Source organism: Sorex fumeus, unplaced genomic scaffold (assembly GCF_029834395.1).
Source record: "Sorex fumeus unplaced genomic scaffold, SorFum_2.1 ptg000033l, whole genome shotgun sequence".
NCBI classification, from domain to species: Eukaryota; Metazoa; Chordata; class Mammalia; order Eulipotyphla; family Soricidae; genus Sorex; species Sorex fumeus.
Window position 1 is genome coordinate 21,863,224 of NW_026606090.1, and position 24,251 is coordinate 21,887,474.

Consider the following 24,251-nt stretch of genomic DNA (forward strand, 5'->3'; position numbering starts at 1 on the left):
CGGCGTCGGGCTGACTGTGTACCCCCGGGTCCCGGCATCGGGGCTGCCACACGGGCTGGCATCGGGCTGACTGCGCGTCCCCGGGGTCCCGGCATCGGGCTGACTGTGTGCCCCGGGTCCCAGCATCGGGGCTGACCGCGCGCCCCGGGTCCGGGAATCGGGACTGACCGCGCGCCCGGGGTCCTGGCATTGGGGTGACCGTGTGCCCCGGGTCCCGGCATCGGGGCTGCCACACGGGCTGACATCGGGGCTGACTGCGCATCCCCGGGGTCCCGGCATCGGGCTGACCGTGCGCCCCAGGTCCCGGCATCGGGGCTGACCGCGCGCCCCGGGTCCCGGCGTCGGGGCTGACCATGCACCCGGAGTCCCAGAGATCGGGCTAACTGCGCGCCCTGGATCCCAGCATCGGGGCTGACTGCGCGCCCCTGGGTCCCGACATCGGGGCTCACCGCGCGCCCCGGGTCCCAGCATCGGGCTGATTGTGTGTCCCTGGGTCCCGGCATCGGGGCTGCCACACGGGCTGGCATCGGGGCTGACTGTGCGCCCGCGGGTGCCGACATCAGGGCTGACTGCGCGCCCCGGGTCCCAGCATCGGGGCTGACCAAGTGCCCTGGGTCCTCTTAGGTCCTCTTGGGCTGCACTCTGGGCTCTGACCCCATCACCCTCGGGTGGCCCAGGAGCCTGAGGTAAGCCGGGCCCTTCCGGGGAACATGAGCCCAGAGCTCCGCTACCTCTGGGGGCCGTGAAGTTGGTCAGTAGTTCTCTTTCCTTCCTCCTCTGCACATTCTTCTATTTTTTTTTGGGGGGGGGGGAGGGGGTCACACCCAGCAGTGCTCGGCTTACTCCTGGCAGGGGGCAGGGATCTCAGGAGATCATACAGGTGCTGATGCAGCTTGACCCAGGTTGGCTACTCTCAAGGCAAGCACCCTACCCACCGTGCTACCCCTCCGGCCCCCCACATTCTCCTTAAGCGTCCCACCTACCATGCTCTCCCCCGGCCCCCCACATTCTCACTAAGCGCCTTCCCGCTGTGCTATCCCCTGGCCCCCACATTCTTATCAAAGCCAACGAAGCTGTGAACCCCCGTTCCTAGCACCACGTCCGGTCCCCCAGCTCACTTCTCGGAGGGCAAGGCCCAAGCCCAAAGCCTGCTCTGGGTGGATCATCTGGGCCTCCTTTCTCAGCTGAGGCACGGGGCACCCCAACGCTCAGGCGAGGTGCAGTCGACCCCCCTACCCTGCCCGGGCTGTGCCCACAGAGCTTGTGCTGGGACTCAGCAGGAAGCAGTGAAGGGAACTCCCCCCCACACACACTTTCCAAGATGGGCCCCCTAACTCCGAGTGCACCCCATCCTGCCTTGCTGCCAGTGTGAAGGCGGGGGTCCCTAAGGCAGAAGCCAAAGTGGAGCGAGTCCCTCGGAATACGTCAGACCTGGTGCCCTTGGGGGGAAATTAGAAGCTTTGAGTACAGGAGTGGGGGAGCGTGTGAAAGAGAAGGCCAAGAAGAGAGGCATCAGAAAAACTGGGACTTTTGTTCTTTAAAAGACCATCAGGGGGCTGGAGTGATAGCACAGTGGGCAGGGCGTTTGCCTTGCACGCAGCTGACCCGGGTTCGATTCCCAGCATCCCATATGGTCCCCTGCTCACTGCCAGGAGTAACTCCTGAGTGCAGAGCCAGGAGTAACCCCAAAAGCAAAAAAAAAAAAAAAAAAGAAGACACCATCAGGGGCCAGAGAGATAGTACAGTGGGTAGGGTGCTGGCCTTGCACGACTGATTTTCTATCTCCACTGAGCACCGCTTAAAGTGCTCCCTGAACACAGGGCCAGGAGCAAGTACTGAACATAGCTGGGTGTTGCCAAAACAAAAGAAACCACCAACAGGGCTGGAGAGATTCTAGAGGTGCTATAGGGGTTAATAAGCCTCTTGCCTTGCACATGGCTGACCCAGTTCAAATCCAGCATTGCATATCGTACCTAAGCACCCAACCGAGAGTGATACTGTGTTCCTGAGGAAATAACTCCCAAATAAAACATCACACACACACACACACACACACACACACACCCACGTATACACATACATACACACCAATAAATGACACCATCAGGAAAGTGAAAAGCAACTCATTGAATGAAAAAAAAAATCCGAAAGTCATTCTGTTAAGAAACTTCCATCTTGAATATATAAAGAATACAATTTGGGGCTGGAGCAATAGCACAGCGGGTAGGGCGTTTGCCTTGCACGCAGCCGACCCAGGTTCAATTCCCAGCATCCCATATGGTCCCCTGAGCACTGCCGGGGGTAATTCCTGAGCGCAGAGCCAGGAGTAGCCCCTGTGCATAGCCGGGTGTGACCCAGAAAAAAAAAAGAATACAATTTGTATAATGCTGGAAAGATAATACAGTGGTTAAGGTACTGGCCTTGCACAATACCCAGCAGTGCTCAGGGATCACTCCCAGTGGTGCTTAGGGAACCATAGGGGCAAACGACCAGGGTTCGATCCCTGGCACCTCACATGGTCCCCGGAGCCCACTAGCGTGATGTCTGAGCGCAGAGCCCGGAGAAATCCCTGAACACTGCCAGGTGTGGCCCCCAAATGAAAAAATAAAATTTTCTCCAAATACAAAGACCAATTATGCATAAAAACACATTCAATATGGTTAGTATTTCGGAACATGAAAATTAGGGCAGTTAGGACAGAGAAGGGACCAGTATGTCAATAGTAGTTGGAACAGCTACTGTTGACATACAGAGCGATGAGAAGGGTTGAACGTTGTTGGCGGGAGTATTAATGGGGCTGCCATTTTGGAAAGCTGGTGGTGAAAGTTGCCGTCAAAGCCGGCAATTCCACTTGAGGAACACATCCAAGAGACTCACTGCCACGCATGCAGAATCCACACAATGTCCACAGTGGCATTATCCATAATAAACTAAGAAATGGAAAGGCCTCAAGGGTCCAACAACAGTTGACTGAGTAAACAGAGAATAATACAGTCAAACAATGGACCAGGATGGGCCCCTAAGAGGGACCTGAGGGCCCATGTGTGCTTTGAAAGGACAGGCCTTGCAAACATCATGCCTAGGGGGAAGGAACCGGTTAAAAAGACAGTGTGAGCCCATCACTCCAGACTGGAGTGGCCCGACCTGTCAGAGTAGATCAGGGTTGCCTAGGGGCTGGAGGGCGGGGAAAGTGACTGCTAATGATTCAAGGTTTCTTTGGGGATGATGAAAATATTCTAAAATTAGGTTGGGATGATGATTGCCCAACTCTAAATATACTAACAGCCATTGGAGTGGCTGAACTTTGCGGTATGTAGATTATATCTCAGAGCTGTAAAAAGAGGACGTAAGTTTGCACGAAGGCGTGCATGCGTATGCGTGTGCGTGTGTGTCCGTGTGAGTCTGTCTGTCTGTCTCTGTGTGTGCCCGTGGGTGGGGTGGCACCAAGTTTGCTCCCTTTGGCCCCACAAACCTCCCTGTTCATGGATTTGAAAACCAAATTATAGGTTTGGAGGCCGCAGAGCATCTTCCCCGGCCTCTGGGGCCTCAGCCTCTGCTAGTCGGTGGGGGACCAGATCCCCCGCAGGTACTGAGGCTGGCACAGAGGGAGAGAGGGGAAGAGGAGGCAACCAGGGCCGCGTCCCTGCTTTCCTCCAGCCCTGTTCTCCTCCAACAAGCACCTCCTGAGCAGACACACGCTCAGTGTATGGACAGCCACAGCAGCATGGGCCTGTCCCGGAGCTGAGGCAGCTCTGGGCACATTCCTCCCTGTGTCAGAGTCAGCGTCAGCGTCAGCCTCGCATGGCGGGGAGGGGAGTGCAGGGGGCCCTCGCCCTGGGTCCCACCCACAGATTAATGGAAACCACCTGGGGAGCTCACTCCCCCCCACCCCCCCCAGCCACTGCCATCATTCCCATGAGCATCTGCTTCTAATGAGAGCCGGCCCCTGCATACCAGCCCCTGGGGCTCATTAATCTCATTAGGCAATGACAAATCATCCTGGGGCTGACCAGGCTCCCCTGGGGAGGGGGGCACCCCCATAGCTGCCTGCAGCCCCTCCCCGCCCCACCCCTCCGGGTGCTGTCTGCCCTGGGGCCAGCGGGATCCTGGTAGATGCCCCCCCTGGGGAGTCTCCTGGGGTCTCCCTAGTGGGGACAGCACCACAGGGGGGCTGTGAGTAGCACGTGAGGACCCAGAGGGATGAGTCAACAGCCAGGACTTGGGGGAGCACATTTTAACTCTGCCCCTGCTGGGCCCAGGCCAAGGAGCCAAGGAGCGGAGAGACATGCTGGGGAGGGTGAGGAGGGAGTGGGGGGCCGCTCCCAGCCTCTGGCCTTCTGCACCTCCCCTCGGGGAGTCCTCCCGTGCCCACTCTACAGCGAGGGACTCCAGAGAAATGGGGTGGGCATCATGGGGCAGTTCTGCCCTGAGGGTCGCAGGATGGCGGGAGGCAGGGCAGGAGGGCGCTCAGAGCACCACCCACTGTGTGTCCGAGCAGCTGTTTACTCTGCACCAGCTGAGCTTTCCAGCGCTATCTTGGCTTTCCTGTCCTCTGTCCTGGCTCAGAGAGATCGGGAAGGTGGTGTGTGCCTCCTGGGTGTGCGCGTCACAGATGCAGCCTCTCTCCCTCACCCACCCACCCTCCCTCCCCCCTCCCTTCCTCTCTCCCTCCTCCCTTCCTCTCTCCCTGCTTCCCTCCTGCTCCCTCCCTCTCCCTCTCAAGTCTTCTCACACTCTACCTCCCTCTTTCTATATCTTCTCTCTTTCCCCTTCTCTCCCTCTTGCTCTGCTCTCTCTCTCTCTCTCTGTGTCTCTGTGTGTCTCTGTCTCTCTCTGTCTCTCTCTGTCTCTCTCTCTCTCCCCCACTCCTCACAGTGGTGCTCAGCGCTGACTCCTGGCTCTGCACTCAGGAATCATCCCTGAAAGGCTCGGGCAATCATATGGGGGTGAGGGGTGGGGTGGGGCGGAGGAATCAATCTTGAACCGGCCACGTGCTGGGCAAGCGCCCTGCATACTGTGCCATCCCCGGTGAGACCCCCGATTCCGGCGCAGCACCCCCTCTGCGTCCCCTCTCCCACCCTCGGGCCGGGCCTGGCCAACAGTGGGGACCGTGTGGATTCCTCCCATGCTGACATGCCGAACAGGCTGGAGCCCCGAGTCTCAAGGCCGCCCACGGCCTCCTCACTGCCTGGGCTGTGGGCTGTGAGCTGCCCTGAGCCCTGCCGCCCTGGCCATCTCTGCCTGCAGACAGAGAGCTCAGTGTTAACAGCCTGGCGCCTCGTCCGTGATGAATAGCCCAGTGCAGGGGTCATCGGTGCACTGGCTCCAAGCCTGCAGAGCAGGAGAACCGTCTGGGCACCCCGGGAAGCAATTCCCAGGCCCCTTCTGACCCGGCAGAGAAGAGCCCCTTCCCTCCCCGGGGGGGTTCTGGTGATGAGAGTTACTTTCCATTAGTTGGTTTTTGGGCCACACCCGGTGATGCTCAGAGGTGATTCCTGGGTTGCACACAGGAATCACTCCTGGTGGTGCTCGGGGACCATATGGGATGCTGGGGATGGAATCCGGGTCAGCCGTGTGCAAGGAAAGCACGTTACCTGCGGTACTATCGCACACCCAAGGATCTCAGGATTTGTTTTGCAGTGTAGTGTGTGTGTGTGTGTGTGTGCGGGGGGGGGGGGGGGGGGCTACTCCCAGCAGTGCTCAGGGTTTACTCCTGACTCTGTACTCAGCAATCACTCCTGGTAGGGCTCGGAGGGGACCATATAGGGTGCTGGGGATGGGGCCTGGGTCAGCCCTGTGCGAGGCCAGCCCCCACCTGCTGTCCCATTGCTCTGGGCCCGAGCAGGGCAGCTTCCTGGGAGGGGCCACACCCAGCGGCACTCAGGGCTGACTCTCAGCTCTGTGCTCAGGAATCTCCTATCTGAGGGAGGAGGCATGTGTGCATGGGGTGCAGCAAAGGAGCATCTTTGCATCCTAGCAGAAAGGTCACCCTCGGACAACTGGAAGATGCGGAGAAGGGGCAGAGCTCGTGCATCCTGACCGAGAAAGCGGGAGGGTCCCGATGGGAAGAGCCGCAGCGCTTGGACACCAGCTAGGCAGGGGGCGGGCAGGGCAGCCGGGCTGTGGCTTGTCTTCCCCAGAGATCCCTGGAAGGAGAGTCTGTTTCCGGCCTCAGCCCTCTAAGAGCAGGCTGGGCTGAGGGCAGGCGTCCCCAGGGCTTCGCTGCTTGTGGGAAGAAAAGCCGCCCCAGTGTTGGCGCCGTCGGGGGGCTTTCTAACAGCAGCTCTGGTGTCTGCCTCCTGTCTGTCTGTCCATCCCACCGAGGGGCCTGTCTCTGTGAGACCCCTCCCTGCCCCCCACCCAGAGCAGACTGAACATGCCTTCCTCCTGCCTGTGACACGGCGCCACCCTATCCCGCCCCTCCTCCAGCAAGGAGGGAGGCAGGAGAGGCTCTGCCGGGCTGTTATCAGTGGGTGTGAGAAAGACCCTCGGATAAAGATCTAAACATCCCCCAACCTGCCATTCTAATGTCTGCTGGGCCTCTGGGGGCCGCTGAGGTCTCTTTGGCTCTGGGTGAGTGCAGGCTTCTCACCTGGGGCCTCTGCACCCTCACTGCCCTCCCGGGAGCCTAGTACAGGGCCGCCCTTGGGGGTCTTGCTCAGGGACCCGTTCCTGCAGAGCTGGGGACAAGCCCTGAGCTACGCTGGGCATGCCCCACCCACACAAAAAAATCAAGCCTCATCTAAGGATAGTAGATACACGGGACAGATAGACTGCTCCATAGCTGGAAGCCTGCCTCATGAGTAAAGGGGAGAAGGCAGCTGGGATAGAGAAGGGATCACTAAGAAAATGATGGCTGGAGGAATCGGTCGGGATGGGAGATGTGTGCAGAAAGTGGATAAAGGACCACGCATGATAACCTCTCAGGGTCTGTATTGCAAACCATAATGCCCAAAGGTAAAGAGACAGTATGGGGAATCATGTCTGCCATGGAGGCAGGGGGAGGGTGGGAAGGGGGAGGTATACTGGGAATGTTGGTGGTGGGGGATGTGCGTCTGGTGTTTGGGGGATGGGTGTTTGATCATTGTGTGATCCTAACCCAAACCTGAAAGCTTGTTACTGTCTCACAGTGATTCAATAAGATTTTATTTTTTATTTTTATTTGTTTATTTATTTATTTTTTGCTTTTTGGGTCACACCTGGTGATCCACAGATCCTGGCTCTGCACTCAGGAATTACCCTTGGCAGTGCTCAGGGGACCATATGGGATGCTGGGAATCGAACCCGGGTCGGCTGCGTGCTAGGCAAACGCCCTACCCGCTGTGCTATTGCTCCAGCCCTCAATAAGATTTTTAAAATAAAATAAATAAATAACTAAATTTTAAAAATCAAGCCTCCTCAGCAAAAGGGTCCTTGAGAGTGGATTGTGTGTGTGTGTGTGTGTGTGTGTGTGTGTGTGTGTGTGTGTGTGTATGTTGGGGGGAACGGGGCAGGCATACTCCTCAGAGATGAGGGAGGGGGGTTGGCAGGCCTGGGAAGAGCCGGGATCCTGTCCAGGAGAGGCAGAGGCCAGGTCCTCCGGAGCAGGCAGGACTGAGTCCTTGGTGTTCCCCGGGGCGGCCCTTCAGGAGCCCGTGAGAGATGGGGGTCCTGGAAGGTTGTCTGCGCCCCCCGGGGGGGACGGGTCAGGAGTCCTTCAAGGTCCCTGTAGCCCGGTCGAAGCTGCCAGAATACTCTCTAGCTGGCACAGAGTGGGTCTCTGGCTGGGGACATTTGTTTATTTTTTTGTGGGGGGGGGGGCACACCCAGTGGTACTCAGGAGTCACTACTGGCTCTGCATTCAGAAATCACTCCTGGCGGTGCTCGGAGACTAGGTGGGATGCCAGGGATTGAACCCGGATCGGCTGTGTGCAAGGCAGACGCCCTCCCCGTGTCCTGTCCCTCTGGCCCCAGGCTGGGGTAGACAAGATGCTCTCCAGGCTTTAGCTCTGCCCCTGGAACTCGCTGAAGTGATTTCAGGAGGAAACAGCCCTGTCGCTCTAGGCCGCTCCCCACCCGTGAGGAGAGGAAAGCAAGGCACTCAGGCGACTCTCCCGCAGGGGCAGAAGGAGCTTCCCTGGGCCTCATCGCTGTCGGATCGGAGGTTCCCCAGCTGCTCTGGGCCTTGGCACCAGGTGTCCCCATCCCCCAGGGGCTGAACTCCCATCTCTGGCCCGAAAACCGTCCGGCCCGCAGGCACTCACAGCTTCTCCAGCAGGGCGAGTCCCAGGAAGGAGCCGTTTCGGAGCCCGCTGATCCTGTTGTTGCTCAAGAGCCTGCAGGAGGGAGAGAAGTGGGAGAATGAGCCGGGCGCCAGGTGGAGAGACGTCTGAAACAGCGCCCCCTAGAGTTGTGCCAGGGAGGCCCTTGGGGGGAAGCCGGAGAAGGCTCAGACACCGGATCCCGTTAAATCAAACATGTGAGCTTTCCCGGCAGAGGGCTGAGTGCGGCAGCCTGACCCTTGGGGTGGGGGCGGGGCTGAAGTCCGTGAGGGTGTCAGGCTAGTGGGGGTCTCTGCGACCTCAGGGAAGAGGGCACAGGCACCTCAGAGCCCTGAGGGCGAGCCATGGCACCCAGGCTTCCCGGCCTCTGCCCTCAGTCCGCCTCCTGACTTGCCGGTGTTGGGGGGATGGGAAGGGGCAGAGCTGATGGGCACCCGCGCCCACCCACTCAACTTCCTCGGCCAGGCTCCCCACAGAGTGAGCACGGCAAAGGGCACAGGCCTTTCTAACCGCTTATCCAAGGAGCCCCTCGGCCCAGACCCAGGCAGGGGGTCCCCGTCTCTGTCTCCGTGGTGGCCTGGGAGGCGAGGGGCAGTTCAGATTTCTGCACGGGTGCTCAGGACAGGGAGGGGCGCAAGGCCTGGCAGCCACGAGTGGGGCATGAGGCTTACTAGAAGCGGGTGGTGGGTCTGTTTCCACACGCACAGCTCAGGCCCTGCACCAGCCCTTCTGGCCACCCCTCGGCCCCCGGGCAGCACACACAGGAGGGGCGTGAGGGGACAAATGGCGAGTCTCTTCCTCCTGCCCGCCTCTCTCCAGAGAAACCCTCCACAAAGGGGGCTTTCTCCACAGAGCACGCGGGGGAAGGGGCTTTCTGGGCTTCTAAAGTGCTTCACACACACACACATACACACACATACACTCACATACACACACATACACACAGACACACATGAACACACACATACATACACACACATACATAAACACACATATACACATACATATACATACACACATAGCACAGCAGTAAGGTGTTTGCCTTGCAAGCCGTAGGACGGCCGAGCCGGGTTCGATTCCTCCACCCCTCTCGGAGAGCCCGGCAAGCTACTGAGAGTATCTCGCCCACACGGCAAAGCCTGGCAAGCTACCTGTGGTGTATTCGATATGCCAAACCCACTAACAACAAAGTCTCCAATGGAGACGTTACTGGGCCCGCTCGAGCAAATCGATGATCAACGGGAGGGCCTTTACTTTACTTTACTATTTAACTAAGGTAACAGGGTTGGAGCGATAGCACAGCGGTAGGGCGTTTGCCTTGCACACAGCCAACATGGCCGACCCGAGTTCGATTCCTCCGCCCCTCTCAGAGAGCCCAGCAAGCTACCGAGAGTATTCGATATGCCAGACACAGTAACAACAAAGTCTCCAATGGAGACGTTACTGGGCCCGCTCGAGCAAATCGATGAACAACGGGAAGACAGTGCTACAGTGCTACAGACACACACACACACACACACACACACACATGCACACACATACACACATACACGCACACACAAACACACACACATACACACACACACATACACACAATACCTCAGTACTTAAGTTAAGTGCAGCATGGCCATCATCATACAGACAACTGGAACTTCCCTGAACCTTTTTCTCTCTTCTTTCACATGTGAAGTCTAGTTCACCCTCTCCACGGCTGGTAAATCACAGTCTTGACTGACATGCTCAGGCCTGAGCGGGGCCATGATGGTTCCCGCGGTGGTGACAGCAGCCTTGAGTGGGATGATTTTCAGTCTAAACCCACCATGGGCCAGAGCAGAAGCCCAGTGGGGAGGGCGTTTGCCTTGCATGCACGTGACGAGGGTTCAATCCCAGCATCCCGTTAGGACCCCTGAACCCTCCCAGGAGTGACCCCCAAGTGCGGGGCCAGAAATGACCCCTGAGCATCTATGGGTATGGCCTCAAAATAAAACAAAAACCCACCTTCCCTTACCTCCGTCCACCCCTTCCTGCCTCCCCGACTGGACTGTCAGGGGTGAGGCGATCCCGTTTCCTTGGGGCTGTCATGAGGGTTCTGAAGTCACTGAGGGCAGCCTCACGCCACCCTCTGTCCCACGGCCAGGGGGACAGAGGGTGACTGCCTGACTGCTCTGACTGCCCCCTCCAGACTGCCCCCTCCCAAGGCGGGGGTCACAGAAAGGATAGGAGTGCTGATGGAGGGAGCAGGGCCCGTGGCAGGGAGTGGTTTCTATAAGGATATCACAGCCCTGCTCATAAAGAAGTCGTGCGGTGCAGGAGAGGGGGCAGGCGGGCTGGGAACAGGCCTCTCAAACTGAGCAAAGAAGGAAACGAAAAGGTCTGATTTCCTGCAGATTCGCGTTCCTACAGAGATGAAAGGGGCTGGGCTCTGACTCACACGTCTTACATGTATGTGTGAGACTCCGGAGGAGGAAGGAAGGAGGGCGGGAAGAAAGGAGGTAGGGAAGGAAGGAGGGCGGGGAAGGAAGGAAGGGAGGGAGGGAGGAAGAAAGAGAGGGAGGGAGGGAGGGAGGAAGGGAACCATGGAACAGTGGGGAGGGCATTTGTCTTGCTCGTGGAAGACCCAGGTTCAATCCCTGACACCTATATGGTCCCCCGAGCTCTGTCAGGAGTGGACACAGAGCCAGGAGTAAGCAATAAACACAGCTGGGTGTGCCCCTAGCATACACGTGGGGGGGGGGGTAGGAAGGGAGGGAGGGAGGGAGGAAGGGAGGAAGGGAGAAATGGAGGGAGGGAGGGAGGGAGGAAGGGAAGGAAGGAAGGAAGGAAGGAAGGAAGGAAGGAAGGAAGGAAGGAAGGAAGGAAGGGAGGGAGAGATGGAGAGATGGAGGGAGGGGAGGAAGGCAGGCAGGAAGGGAGGGCGGGAGGGAGGGGAGGAAGGCAGAGGTTACTCAGTGCTGTGGGGTGGGGTGTTTGCTCTCTGAGGTGCTCAGAGACAAGTGCTCCTAGGACTGAAGCTGGACTCCTGCACACAAAGATGCTCCCGGCCCGCTGGGCAGCCCCCTCAGGCCCCGCAAAGGAACGTTTGCTTGCTCGCTTTGACCACACCTGGCGGTGCTCAGGCCTTACTCCAGGTTCTGCGCTCAAGGATCTTGGGGGACCATGTGCGGTGCGGGGGATTGAACTTGGGTTGGCCGCAAGGCAAGTGCCCTGCCCGCCGCTGGACTATCTCTTCAGCCCCCTGAAAGGGAATTTGAATTTTTAATTCTTTTTTGTTAATTCTTTTCTTCTTTTTTTTTTTTTTTTGGTCACACCTGGCAATGCACAGGGGTTACTCCTGGCTCTGCACTCAGGAATTACCCCTGGCAGTGCTCAGAGGACCATATGGGATGCTGGGAATTGGACCCAGGTCGGCCACATGCAAGGCAAATGCCCTACCTGCTCTGCTATTGCTCCAGCCCCTTTTCTTCTTCTTTTTGGGTCACACCAGTGATGCTCAGGGGTTACTCCTGACTCGGCACTCAGAAATCACTCCTGGCAGTACTTGGGGGACCATATGGGGTTCTGGGGATCAAACCCAGACCGGCTGCTCGCCAGGGCAGTGCCCTACCCTCTGTACTGTTCTGGCCCCAATTTTTAAAAAGCAGATCATTGAATTAAAAAAAAAAATTTCCCTGTGATGAAAGCCTGAAGTCCTGACTTGGTAACCCTGCTCAGACATGCCGGGTGCGAGAGGCACCCCACATTCTCTAGAATGTGCCCTTCACCCGTTAACCCTTTCACACGGCCATTTGGCATTTGGCCCAGAGCTGCCAACAGAAACACAAGGCAAGCCACACATGTCATTTAAACGATTCTATAAAACAGCGGTTACTAGAATGGGGGGGGGGACTGGAGAGGGGTTAATTGGGAAAAAGAGGGACAAGTTCATGATGAAGGGGAGAAGCTTTTAGTGGTGAACATAATGGAGTAGACGCAGATGCTGATTTATAATGCTGTACACAGGAAACCTAGATGACATAAACCAATGTTGCCCAAACAAAATTTCAAATTCTAGAGCCAGGGAGAGAGCTCAAAGGGCTGGAGCATAAGCTCTGTGGCTGGCTCTGAATCTGGCGTCGCGCGTCCCCCTGACGCCACCCAGAATGCCCAAGCACTGCCACGACGGGGCCAACCCCCCCTCCCAAATTAAAGGTTTAGTAGTCACATTTTTAAAGTTTTAAAATGACATTAATTTCAACAACTAGGCTTTAATTTAACTTAATGCCTTCTAAATATTTTTTGATTGTTTTTGTTTTGCGGGGCCATGCCTGGGGGTGCTCAGGGATCACTCCGGGCGGGCTCAGGGGGCCGTAGGGGACCCAAGGACTGAACTCGGGTCTGCTTCATGCAAGGCAAGCGCGTGCCTGCTGTACTGTCACTCCAGCCCCCAAGCCTTCCTTTAACACGTAGCTTGGTTGACCAAAGTGGGAAAGCACGACTGCTTCCCTCTGCGGGTGTGGTGTGTCCGTCACTCTCGGAACAGCCTCATTACAGGTGCTCCGGAGCTCTGGCAAAGTCCTGGACGCTCGCTCCAGCGCCTCTCAGCAGTTCCCATAAGGATGTCAGGGCTACAGTGAGATGCAGAGAGTATGTGAAGTGTGTGTGTGCGTGTGTGTGTGTGCGCGCATACGCGCCGTGCATGTATGTCTGTGTGAGCATGTATCTGTGTGGGATGCACACGTGCCTGCAGATCTGTGTATCCGTGTACACACATATGTCTGTGTATAAATGTATCTGTGTGGGATGCACGTGTGCCCGCAGATCTGTTTCCATGTGTACACGTATGTCTGTGTGTACATGTATCTGTGTGGGATGCACACATGCCTGTAGGTCTGTGTATCCATGTGTACATGTATGTCTGTGTGTGCATATATCTGTGTGGGATGCACACATGCCTGTCTATCTCTGTATCTGTGTAGTGTGCATATGTGTGTGCAGGGGCCAGCCCCGAGGCAGGAGCAGTGGCTGCTCTGGCCCTGACTATCCTGTCTCCACAGGTCCCCACCACCTCTGCCCAGAGCCCGCAAGCCCAAAGGCCAGGCCCTGGGCCCTCTGCTGAGGGCAAGGGCAGAATGGCAGGAGGAGTGCCTCAGCTCAGTCACTCTTCAGGCTACTCTGGCCCTTGGCAAACTCCCACCTCAGCAGTCCTGAAATGAGGTGCTTTCCTCAGCGGCAGGAAACACGTCTCTGCTTCCCCCCGCCGGCAGAAAAGCCGGGCCCAGGCAGCAGCGTCTCCGCTCTCACTGCACAGCGGGCCAACAGTTCGGCCCAGAGACCCACAGTGCATCTGCCCTTCCCACTGAGAGGGCCTGAGAAAATGGACTCGAGAATGACCTCCCTGCGCTCGAAGTCCCGGGGTCAGGCCGGAAGGGGGTCCGGGCTGTGGCTGGTGACGGGCAGAGAGAAGAAGCAGTCTCAGGGGCTGCCCCGGGGAGACAGACACACACCCAGCCTCACCCCACAGGAAGGGAGATGTGTGTCCCACCCTCCCCCCCCCACCCCCACCCCCGCTCCAGGCTTCCCTGGAGGACAACGGGCAGGCAGCCTCCACGACTGGGGGACCAGACGGACAGAGGAGGTTCTGACCCAGGGTCCGATCAGCGTCTCAGGCGTTGAAACCCAGACAGACACAGCCTTGGCTGCCCCCGACGTGCCCCGGCCACACGCAGATACCAGCTGACCGGCCCCCAGAACTCTGGGACATCTCGGACTCCTTCTGCCCTCCCTCTGTGCCCTGCTCCCTGCCAGTGAGAAATGTCCATGAGAGCGGGGCAGGGGGGTGGCGGGGCAGTCCCTGACCCTTGTTCTCTATTCCAGAATCTGAAATCTGGCCAGGGACGGGGGCACATGGTCCATCTCAGAGCCCTCCAGGCTAGGGTCTTAATTTAGGGAGACAAGCAGCAAGCTAAGTGACCACTAAGGAGGCTGGAGGCCAAGCGAGTGAGTGGCTGGCATCGCCAGGAGCCTTGTGGCCTCTGGGCAGCCGCAGGAACTCACCCAGATCCCAGCCTGACATCGAAGATGACCTTGGCGTGGGGTCGGGGTGAAGCAGGGGTGGGGGGGGACGCAGACACTGCTCTGTGGGGACAGGCCAGCACACAACGGTCCTTACATGTGCAGGGAGGGTCATACATGTCAGCTCATCAGCCACCCGCAAACACACAGGCAGGGACCTCACATGGTTTGCTCTTGGGGGCCTGTGCACTGCCCCCCATCCCCCGCCTCGGGTCATGGAGTTCAGGCTATTGGTGCCCTGTCTGCAGCCTGAGAGGCTCTGGGGAGGCTGAGGAGACAGGGGCTCACTCCTCCACCGGGTCTCACATCCGGGACCCTCCCTGAGCCGTCCCTGTGCAGCGGGACTCACAGCCCAGTCTCCAGGACCAGAGTCTAAGGCCACCAAGATACCTGAAGCCGACAGAAGAGTCACTGAGCTCACATCAAGGTGTCCCTGACCGGAACTCCTCCGTATGTCATCAAATCCACTGTCACAGGGCAGTAGCCATTGCCCTAACTGGCAAGGAGCAGGACAGTAGAGTCCTGGGCACCTCCCCACCCCCCCATCCCCAGGCTGACCGGCCCTACCTCTGCATTCGGCTGCCTGCAGGGCACATGCATGCTGGCCAGGACCCGGGATGTGGTTTGCACACTCGAGTGTGGCCTTCCCTTCTGCCGGGAAGCCTGAGCACCAGCGGATCATGTGAGTGCTAGGTAGGGGTGGGTAGTGAGACCCCTGGGCAGCCCAACAGAGGAAACCGAGGAAACTGACTCCCTATGGCTCCTACCCTGGTGCCTGTCTCCTACTCTCTGATGCGTTCGTTCTCTGCACGCCATGCCACCTGAGTGCTGAGTGGGCAGAACCCGCAGGGAGCCTCCCTGGCCGTGTCTGTGGGTCTGAGGTGACTCTGGAGACAGACGCTCTGGGTGTTGGTGGAGCTGGGGCCAGGACAGAGAATGGGCAGCGCTCACCCTGGCGTCACCTCCTCTCAGCTCAGCCCCCCTTCCACCTGCCCCAGGGGCCCCTCTCCCTCGGTCTCTACACACTCCCAGGCACAGAGATGCAGCAAGAGGGGCAGACAGCAAGGAGTGAGTGTGTGAGTGTGAGTTGTGTGTGTGAGAGTGTGTGTGAGTGTGAGAGAGTGTGAATTGTGTGTGTGAGTTGTGTGTGAGTGTGTGTGACTGTGTGAATGTGTGTGTGCTCACGCATGCGCTCATTTCACGCGTGCGTTCGTGTGTGTGTGTGTGTGCATGGATGTCTTAGTCGGAGGAAGCTGAAAAGTTACCCCCAATAAGTTATTTATTTATTTTACTAATGAATGCTTTTTTGTGCCTTTTAAAGTTCCTAATCTGTTTCACCTCTACATGTGGTGCAAAATCTCCTCACTGGGAAGTCCAGCTTTTGGGTGAAGAAAGTGGGTTCCTTTTGAAATATAAGGAAACCCAAAGGATTCATTTGTTGCCATATTTTTATTTTTTTTATTGGGGAGCGGGGGGCACACTGGGTGGTACTCAGGGGTTACTCAGGAGTTACTCCTGGCTCTGCACTCAGGAATCACTCCTGGCAGGCTCGGGGGACCCTGTAGGGTGCAGGGATAGAAACCAGGTCGTCCACATTCAAGACAAATGCCCTGCTCCCAGCCCGCTGCTGGGGGAAGGCGGGTATGGCCTCTGGTCGGTTCTTAGCTGTGGGGGGCCCTCCTGGCCGCCCTAACCCTCCTCTAGGGGCAGAGCCCTCCCCTCTGGCTGGCTGTGGCGGGTTTGAGGGGCAGGGGCTCCTGTTTTGTGGGGCTCCTGTTTTGTGGGTGGGTCTCCTCTCCAGAGCACTCCCCTAAGTACACGTGCACTCGTGGGGTCTCACGGGGTGGAGGCACGGGAGAAAGTGGGTTAGTGTGTGTCCTCTGCGTGGTTTCTAAGAGCTTGGTGTGGCCCAGAGGGGAGCCGGGCCTGACCGGGAGCTCGGTGACCTGGCCAGGACAGTCCCGTTCAGTCAGTAACGAAAGGATCGGAGCCGTGTAGCCCACAGCTTTGCCACTCTGGACCTGAGCCTCCTGCGGGAGCCTGAAGCCTGGGGCTCGGGAAGGAGGGAGGAGGGGAGGGGGGCTGCATGCCGCCAGCTGGGAGCTGTCTGGTCCTCGGCTCGGGCTCCAGCTCTCCGGGCCTCACCTGGTGCCATCCATCTTCCCAGCCCCCGGCTCCTCCCTGCTCCCAAGGCTGGGAAGTGGGGTCCTGGGAGGCCACCCCATGGCTTCATGCTCCCCCACCCCCCTCAGCGGTCCTCAAAGCAAAGGAATGTTCTGGAGTTTGGGAAGGATGCCCCCCCCCCCCCCAACCAGGCGGGAGGAAGGGGAGGAGAGCTCCGTCCTGTCAGTGTCTGTGCTCTAAATAGAACACAGCCTGCTGGGGAATGAAAATAAACAGCCCCTCCAGCCGGGCCACTTCCCTCCTGGGGCGGGGGGCACGGGGCGGCCTTCCTCGGGGGAAGGGGACTGCGCCTGGGAGCCCCCCCGCCCCCCACCCTGCAGGAACCCACTTCCCTCCCAGGCCTCAGTGAAACCAAGCCCGTTTGGCGGGCTCTGTCTGTGTGTGCTCCTTCAGGAAAAGGTTCTTATCCCAGTGACCCCCATGCAGCAGGAACCTGGAAACACTCTCCCTTTACAAACAAACCCCCAGCTGAAGGGGCGACTGAGGGATGGCTAGGACTGAAGCCATCGGGCTGCTGGGCCTTTTGGGGGGGATTCTCAGACTCACCCTGCAACCCCCCGCAGAGGGGCGAGAGCTGCAGGGTCTCTTGGGGGTCAGGGGCGGAGAACTAGGCTTTTGAAGGGCTCAGAATCACTGGGACCGAGCCCCCTTTCTGGGTCCTGGCCCCCGGGGGGCCTTCAGCATCTCCATCCTCCCTAAGCCCCTGCCCCCCCCAGGAGGAGGGAGCCACAGAGAGGCCTCGGAAGGTGCTGGAAGCCCGGCCCTGAGCAGGTAGCCAGGAGGAGCCTGGGGGCTGCAGGAGACCCTGCCTTGGGGAGGGCTGTGTGCGGGTCGGCTCCCCGAGGCCCTCTCTCCCCTCCTTCCCTGGCCGCTGTCCCCTCCCCCTCCCGCTCACAAAAGCTCTCTGTACACAGCCACTTCCTCTGGCTCTGTCTCTGGGCCCAGGCCTTATGAGAACCATATGGGGAAAGAGGGTGAGGAGAAGGGAGGGGGGGGGAGGAGACGCCGCTGCCCGCCCGCCCGCCTGCCAGCATCTTTCCACTCCCCTCGGGCGCTGCGCAGGGCGGCGGGCACACTTTGCCCCAAACTGCCCCAACCAACTGGGTCCCGCTGGCGGGCGGGTGGGGTGTCGCGGGGAGGGCCCGGATCCCGGATCTGGTCTCCAGAAACTGTCTCCCCGCGGCTGGAGCAGCCGTGTGAGCTGACGACCAGGGCCCTGTTCACTAGGGAGGCCTGGAGGGCCCCATCCTTGTCCCTTCTGCCCCCTTCCCACCCAGGTCAAAGGGCCTGGGGCCAGCAGGGAAAGGGCAGGAATTCACTGTTGGGTCCAGAGGACCCCAAGGTCAGCAGGATGAGGGGCGAGCTCCTCACCTGAGAGAACCCGACAGCACCGAACCAGCTACCCCTGCTGCTCGGGGGGCAGACGCCAGCCCTCTCCCTCTCGGCCTCAGTTTACCTGCTGTATGGAGTCTAAGGGCTAGGATGAAGGAGATGTTACTGGGGCCTGCTCAAGGCAATGGACGAATAACAGGATGGTCGTGATTTGTGATTCGTGATGGAGTCTAAGGGTCTTCAGTATGGGCCTTCTAAGAGTGCGTGACCTGGGAGGCTCTCTTCTGAGGGGCTGCCAGAGTGTCCTGGGAGATCTTGAAGGACTTTCTGGAATAATCTATTAGCAGACTTTGCCAAGAATTCCCCCTATCTCTTTTTTCCGATTTGGGGGCTCCACCTGGTAGTGCTCAGAGGTCATTCCTGCAGGCCTAGGAGGACCATTTCTGGCACCGGGAATCAAACCAGAGTCGGCGGCATTCAAGGCAACCACTTCCCCCTGTACTACCTCTTCAACCCAAGAATTCTCTCTTCGGGAGACTGGGTCGCACCTGGTGGTGCCGGGGGGGACTAAGTGGTATCAGGATCAAACTGGGGTCAACGACATGTAAGGCTAGTGGCTTTCCCATTGTGCCCTCTCTCGGCGAGGACACCTCTCTCAGGGGAAGTTCCAGAGCTGAAACCAGGGGGCATCACTTGCTGCCACCAAGAGTGTGGGAGGGAGGGGGCTTTACAGAGGCCTGAAACCCCCCACACCTGGTTCTCTCCTGCTGGAACCACCTGCCATGGCCCCCCCCGCCCTCCATAGAACCATGAAGCCACGGTGCCCACAGTGGCCCTGAAGCCCAGGCAGCGAGACGGGGTGGGGTGGGACAGAGGGAGCAGGAGGGGATGCAGGATTGAAGGGTGGGGATGGCAGGGGGTCGGGAGAGGAGGCTCCGGTTTATAGAAGCGGTGGCAGGGGGTGGGATAAGTGGGGAGGTGGGAGGACCCCCTGGGAGGGAAACCCGAGGGTGCTCAGTCTCCAAGCTGCTGGAGACGCTTGCAGCCAGGCCTCACACCTGAGGCTTTCACTGCCCGGGCTGGGTGAGAGGCGGCTGTGTGGACGGGACGGGGCGGCCTGTCCCACAGGGAAAGGGCGGGGTGCACTGGACAGACAGCACAGCCGGGAGGGTGCTTGCTTTGCATGAGCTGACCCGGGTTCGATCCCCAGCATCCCACATGGTCCCCCAAGCAACGCCAGGAGTGATTCCCGAGAGCAGAGCCAGGAGTGACCCCGAGCACTGCCAGGTTGGGCCTCCCCTCACTCCCTCCCCAAAACGAAACCAAACAAACCAAACACAAAGGAAGAGGCAGAAGGTAAGAAGTCATGATGCCCGAGCTGTTGGCTTAAATCCTGGGGTGCATACCGGGTGACAAGCTGAATGGCAATGGCTCAATGCGAGAAGGAACAAACAAGAGAGTGAGGAAGAAGCTTTGGGAGACCAGGGAGAGGGTCCAGGAGAGGGTTCAGGAGAGGGTCCAGGAAGAGGGTCCGGCAGAGGGTTCGGAAGAGGGTCGGGGAGAGGGTCCGGCAGAGGGTTCGGGAGAGGGTCGGGGAGAGGGTTCGGGAGAGGATCCAGGAGAGGGTGAAGTTCCGGGGAGAGGGTCATGGGAGAGGGTCCGGGGAGAGAGAGGGTCCAGCTGCTCTTCTCTGACTAGGGGCTGAAGCCCTTTCCTGGACTCCCTCCTAAGATGTACACTGGGGGCCAGTGGCCGAGTCCCTGGACCGTCCTGCTACAGAAGCACTGAGCTCTTTCTCCTACAGATGCCAATGCGGTGAGGGCGAAGCGTGTGTGTGTGTGGTGGGGGGCAGCAGTCAGGGTCAGGAGGATCCTGTGGGGCGGGGGATATGGAACAGTGGGCAGCCGGGGTTCAGCCCAGCTCCAGACTGCATGTTGGTGCGTTCTCAAGGGCTTCTCTAGGGTCTCCCTGACCCTGGGGGGTATCCTGCCACGGCGAGGGGCCTATTTCTTTGGAAACTATCTTAAGCCAGCTGTGGGACTGGCCAGAGATGAAAGAGGGGCGAGGCCTTGCCCGGGGATAGTTGGGACCAGAGCTGAGCTAGCAGCCACGCTCGCCACCACCCGCCACGGGGGATTCTCACCCCGAGCTGGCCCGCGCTCTCCCGGGAGTGGCGTCCATGGGAATTGGCCATGGCTGGAAAGCATTAGCTCCAAATCATTCTAAGATGTACTGCAAAAGTACCTTCGAACTCTCCCCTCTTTTCCTGACTTCAGATGCTAAGCGTCCCTAATCCCCATACACACGCGCAGAGGCAACATACAACACATGTGTGTGAGTGCAGCCGCGAGATCAAGTGTACACAAGCATACACGCACGCACACACACACACGCCACGCCCGGAGCGAGTGGGCAGGGCCCAGCTGCCCTACACAGCAAGCATTTTCCTCTCCAGAGCTGAGTGGGCTGGGCAGCGCCCGGCCTGTCTGGACCCTTCAACACCACTGGGGACGCGGAGGGATGAGCAAACACAGCTGGTCTCCCTGGCCGGCCCCTACGTCCCCGAGCGGCTGGCGGCGGGAGAGAACAGACAGAGGGCCTCCAGCCTCTCCCACGCCACACACAGACACACGCCACACAGGCACGCACACAACATGCTCACGGGCCACACCAGTTACACACACAGACACATGCAGACTCACGTTCACAAAGACACACGCCACACTAGTTACACACACACAGACATGTGCTCACACAGACACATGCCACACTAGTTACACTCACACAGACCCACACACACACACACATGCCACACCAGTTACACACACAGACACACACACATATAGACACACAGACATACAGACACACACTCACACAGACACGTCACACCAGTTATACACACATGCGCATGCTGCAGAGACAAATGCCACACCAGTTACACTCACACATGTGTGTGCTCACACACACACATGCCACACTACAGTTACATACACATGTGTGAGCTCACACAGACACATGCTACACCACAGTTACACACACAGACGCACACACAGACATATGCCACACCAGTTACACACACAGACACAGACACATACACATACAGACACACAGAAACACACGCTCACAGAGACACATGCCACACTAGTTATACACACACGTGTGCTCACACAGACACATGCCACACCAAGTTACACACCCAGACACACACAGACACATGCCACACCAGTTACACATACTCACACTCATATACACACAAACATGCTCACAGAGAGACACATACCACACCACAGTTACTCATACAGAGACACATGCTCACAGAGACACATGCCATGCCAGTTACACACACAGAGATATAGACACATGCTCAGACACATACCGTACCAGTTACACACACACGTGCGTGCGCTCACACAGATGCATGCCACCCCACAGTTACACGCGTGCACACTCAGACACATGCCACACCACTGTTCACACATACACACACATGCTACCCCACAGCTATCACACACACACTCAGACACATGCCACCCCACTGTCACACACAAACACATGCAGACACATGCTACCCCACGTTACACACAGACATGCACTCACAGACACACACATGCACGCGCTCACACAGACGTGTGCCACTTCACAGCTACACACATGCACACACAGGCACATGCCACCTCGCTGTCTCACACACACACAATGCGAGCCCACTGTCACACATCCCTGGCTCCGGCGCACACAGGCCAGTGCAGCCTCAGAGGCTGCGTCCTGTCAGGAAGCAGGCGGCCTGTGAACTCACCGAGCAGAGGTGTCACCACATTGTTCTAGACACAATCGAGTGGGACGACTGGGGCAAGGGCTAGCGAGGCTACAGTTGCCGCTGGGCCGGGGGACAGGGAAAGGGAAGCGGCCTGGAGGCTGGACCAGCGCCGGGCAGGAAGGGCTAGCACGGGCCTCCGTCCACAGTGCTCAGAGAGCCCTGGGCACATGCTGGGGCAGTGAGGAGGGGTCTCGATCCTCCTCCTCCTCGGCCGCTGCGGGACCCTGGATCCCCACCAGGCGGCCTGGGTCAGCCTGCAGCGGCCAAAGCGAAAGGAGAAGGGTGGTGGGGGGCAGGGGCATGCGGGCATGGGTTGCGGGTGCAGGCGCTCCCCTAGGCGCAAGAAGTCGGGAGGGATGCGGAGCCCAGGCTCGACGACACCCGGGGCGGGATGCGGGCCAGAGCTGACAGCAGGGTGCAGGGCGGGCGGGACGGAGGGGTCGTGGCGCGGGGGTCTCCCGGGAAGCGGGGCCGTCGGTGCCCGCGCCCCCGGGCCCGTGCGGGCTGGCGGGCGGGAAGCTGGCACGCGCGCTCGGCGGCCGGCGCGGACCTAACGGGCCGGGCGCGCCGCCGCGCCCTCACCTGCGCACAGGTGTGCGGCCCGCGCCCCTCCCCGCCCCGCCCCCACCCGCCCCCACCCCGCCCCCGCGACTCACAGCGTGACGGTGCCGTTGGGCAGGAGGCCGGGCGCGGGGGGCTCCGGGAGGTCCCCGCCGCCGCACACCACCCGGCGGCGCGCGGGGCTGGGGGCGCCGCCGCCGCCGCCGCCCGGGCCCTTGGGCCGCTCGCTGGAGCACTTGCAGCCGCGCACGGGCACGGGGCAGCCGGGCGGGGCGCGCAGCCCGGGCGCCAGCAGCAGCAGCAGCAGCGGCGGCAGCAGCCGGCCCGGCGCGCCCCGCATCCTGCCCGCGCCCGCGCGCATCAGCCCATCGCCCCGCGCCGCGCCGCGCGGGCATGTCCGGCGGGCGCCCGGCTGTCACGGCGGGCCGGCGGCGGCGGGCGGGTGGCCGGGCCGGGAGGCGGCGGCGCCGCCCGCCCGCCCCCCGCGCCCGCCCCCCGCGCCCGCCCCCGCCCGCCCCCGCGGCCCGCCCGTCCGCCAGGCCCTAGCGCCTCCCGCCGCCGGACCGTCCCCGCCGCGCCGCCGCTGCCCCCGGCGCTGGCCGCCCCGCCCCGGCCGGGCCGTGCCCTGCCCGGGACGGTAGCGCGCGGCAGGGGCCGTCGGCGGGGGCCGGCTGGCACTCCGCGGGCCCGAGTGTCCAGGGAAGCCCGTGACCTTGTCCGGCCCGGAGGGGTCACCGGCGAAGGCCAGCCAAGGCGGGTGGGCGGCTGCCCACCCCCCACCCCCGTGGTGTGTGCATGTATGTGTGTATGTGTGTGTGGGGGGTGGGGGTGCAGACCGGCTGCCCCGCCTTTTTTTTTTTGCTTTCTTTTTTTGGGGAGGGGGGTCACACCCGGCGATGCACAGGGGTTACTCCTGGCTCTGCTCAGGGGACCATATGGGATGCTGGGAATCGAACCTGGGTCGCCTGCGTGCAAAGCAAACGCCCTACCCGCTGTGCTACCTCTCCAGCCCCTGCCCTGCCTTTATGAATGTAAGCGGAGGCATGAGAATGGACTAGGGTACTTTGGGGGGCGGGGCGGGGTGGGGGCCTTGTCTATAGCACGCAGAAGGTAAGTGGCTTTGGGCCACGTCTGGCCCTTCTCATTTTGGGGCCACACCCGGCAGTGCATATTCCAGACGCTGCACACTCAGGAATAGCTTCTGGGGGGCTCAGGGCATCCTGGGGTGGGGGTGGGGGTTCTGGGGACAGAATGGGGTCAGTCGGGCTGGGTCTTGGGCCAGGGTGGATGGAAGTCCGCCCGGGGGTCTGTCAGCTGGGAGTGGGGACAGGAGGAAGGGTCCACCGCCGCCTCTGTCTGGCTTTGGAGACAGACTTGCTGGCTATCCCTGAGCTGTCACTGCTAAGGGGCTTTCCTGGACCACCCAGTGTGACACGGGTGACCAGCCCCTTCTCTCCCCACCCCCTCACTGCTGTGTGCGTGTCCCACATTTCCAGTTAGATGATTCTCTAGGTCGCCAGGGCCCCCCACTGGCTTCTGAGCTTCCCCCCCTGGTTACACAAGTCTCTCCCACTGCAGGCTCTGGTTCCCCGACTTCCAAAGATAAATAAATAACGACTGCGAATGGGAGAGAGAGGTGGAACGCACTCCCGTGGAGACTGCATTCCTCAGGAAGGGTCGGGCAGGGTCCGCCAGCCCAGCCAGAGACAAGAGCAGAGACCTCGGGCCCAGAACACCACTTTCCTGTGGTTTCTTTAGAAAAAAAAATTATTTTGTTTTCATCACCGTGCTTTACAATGTTACAAAATTGTCAATGAAATCATGTCGACAACATTCCAACACCACAGCCCTCACCAGTGTCCGCTTCCCGCCACCATTGTCTCAGGGGCCCACCCTCAACACCCCACCTCAGGCCACCCCCTTTTCCTGACACCGTCCCCCCTCCGTGATTTCATTTTTGCTAAATGAAGACTGGCAAACTCCACAAAGGAATTCCGTGTTGACACTCTGAAGTTGAAGAGAATGAATGACATTTCGCCAGCCCA

General features: G+C 59.7%; 1 protein-coding gene across 1 annotated transcript in view; it reads right to left on the reverse strand.

Annotated features, from left to right (window-relative positions):
- ADGRA2 (adhesion G protein-coupled receptor A2) overlaps nucleotides 1-22,595 on the reverse strand; it is a 33,633-nt gene extending 11,038 nt beyond the window's left edge. Inside the window, exons 1-2 of the mRNA XM_056116666.1 lie at nucleotides 22,302-22,595; nucleotides 8,244-8,315 (exon numbers count right to left, since the gene is read on the reverse strand). Coding sequence (XP_055972641.1) covers nucleotides 8,244-8,315; nucleotides 22,302-22,567 — 338 coding nt within the window. The 5' untranslated portion in view covers nucleotides 22,568-22,595. The remainder of the gene's footprint in view (nucleotides 1-8,243; nucleotides 8,316-22,301) is intronic.
- Between the last annotated feature and the right edge of the window lie 1,656 nt (nucleotides 22,596-24,251).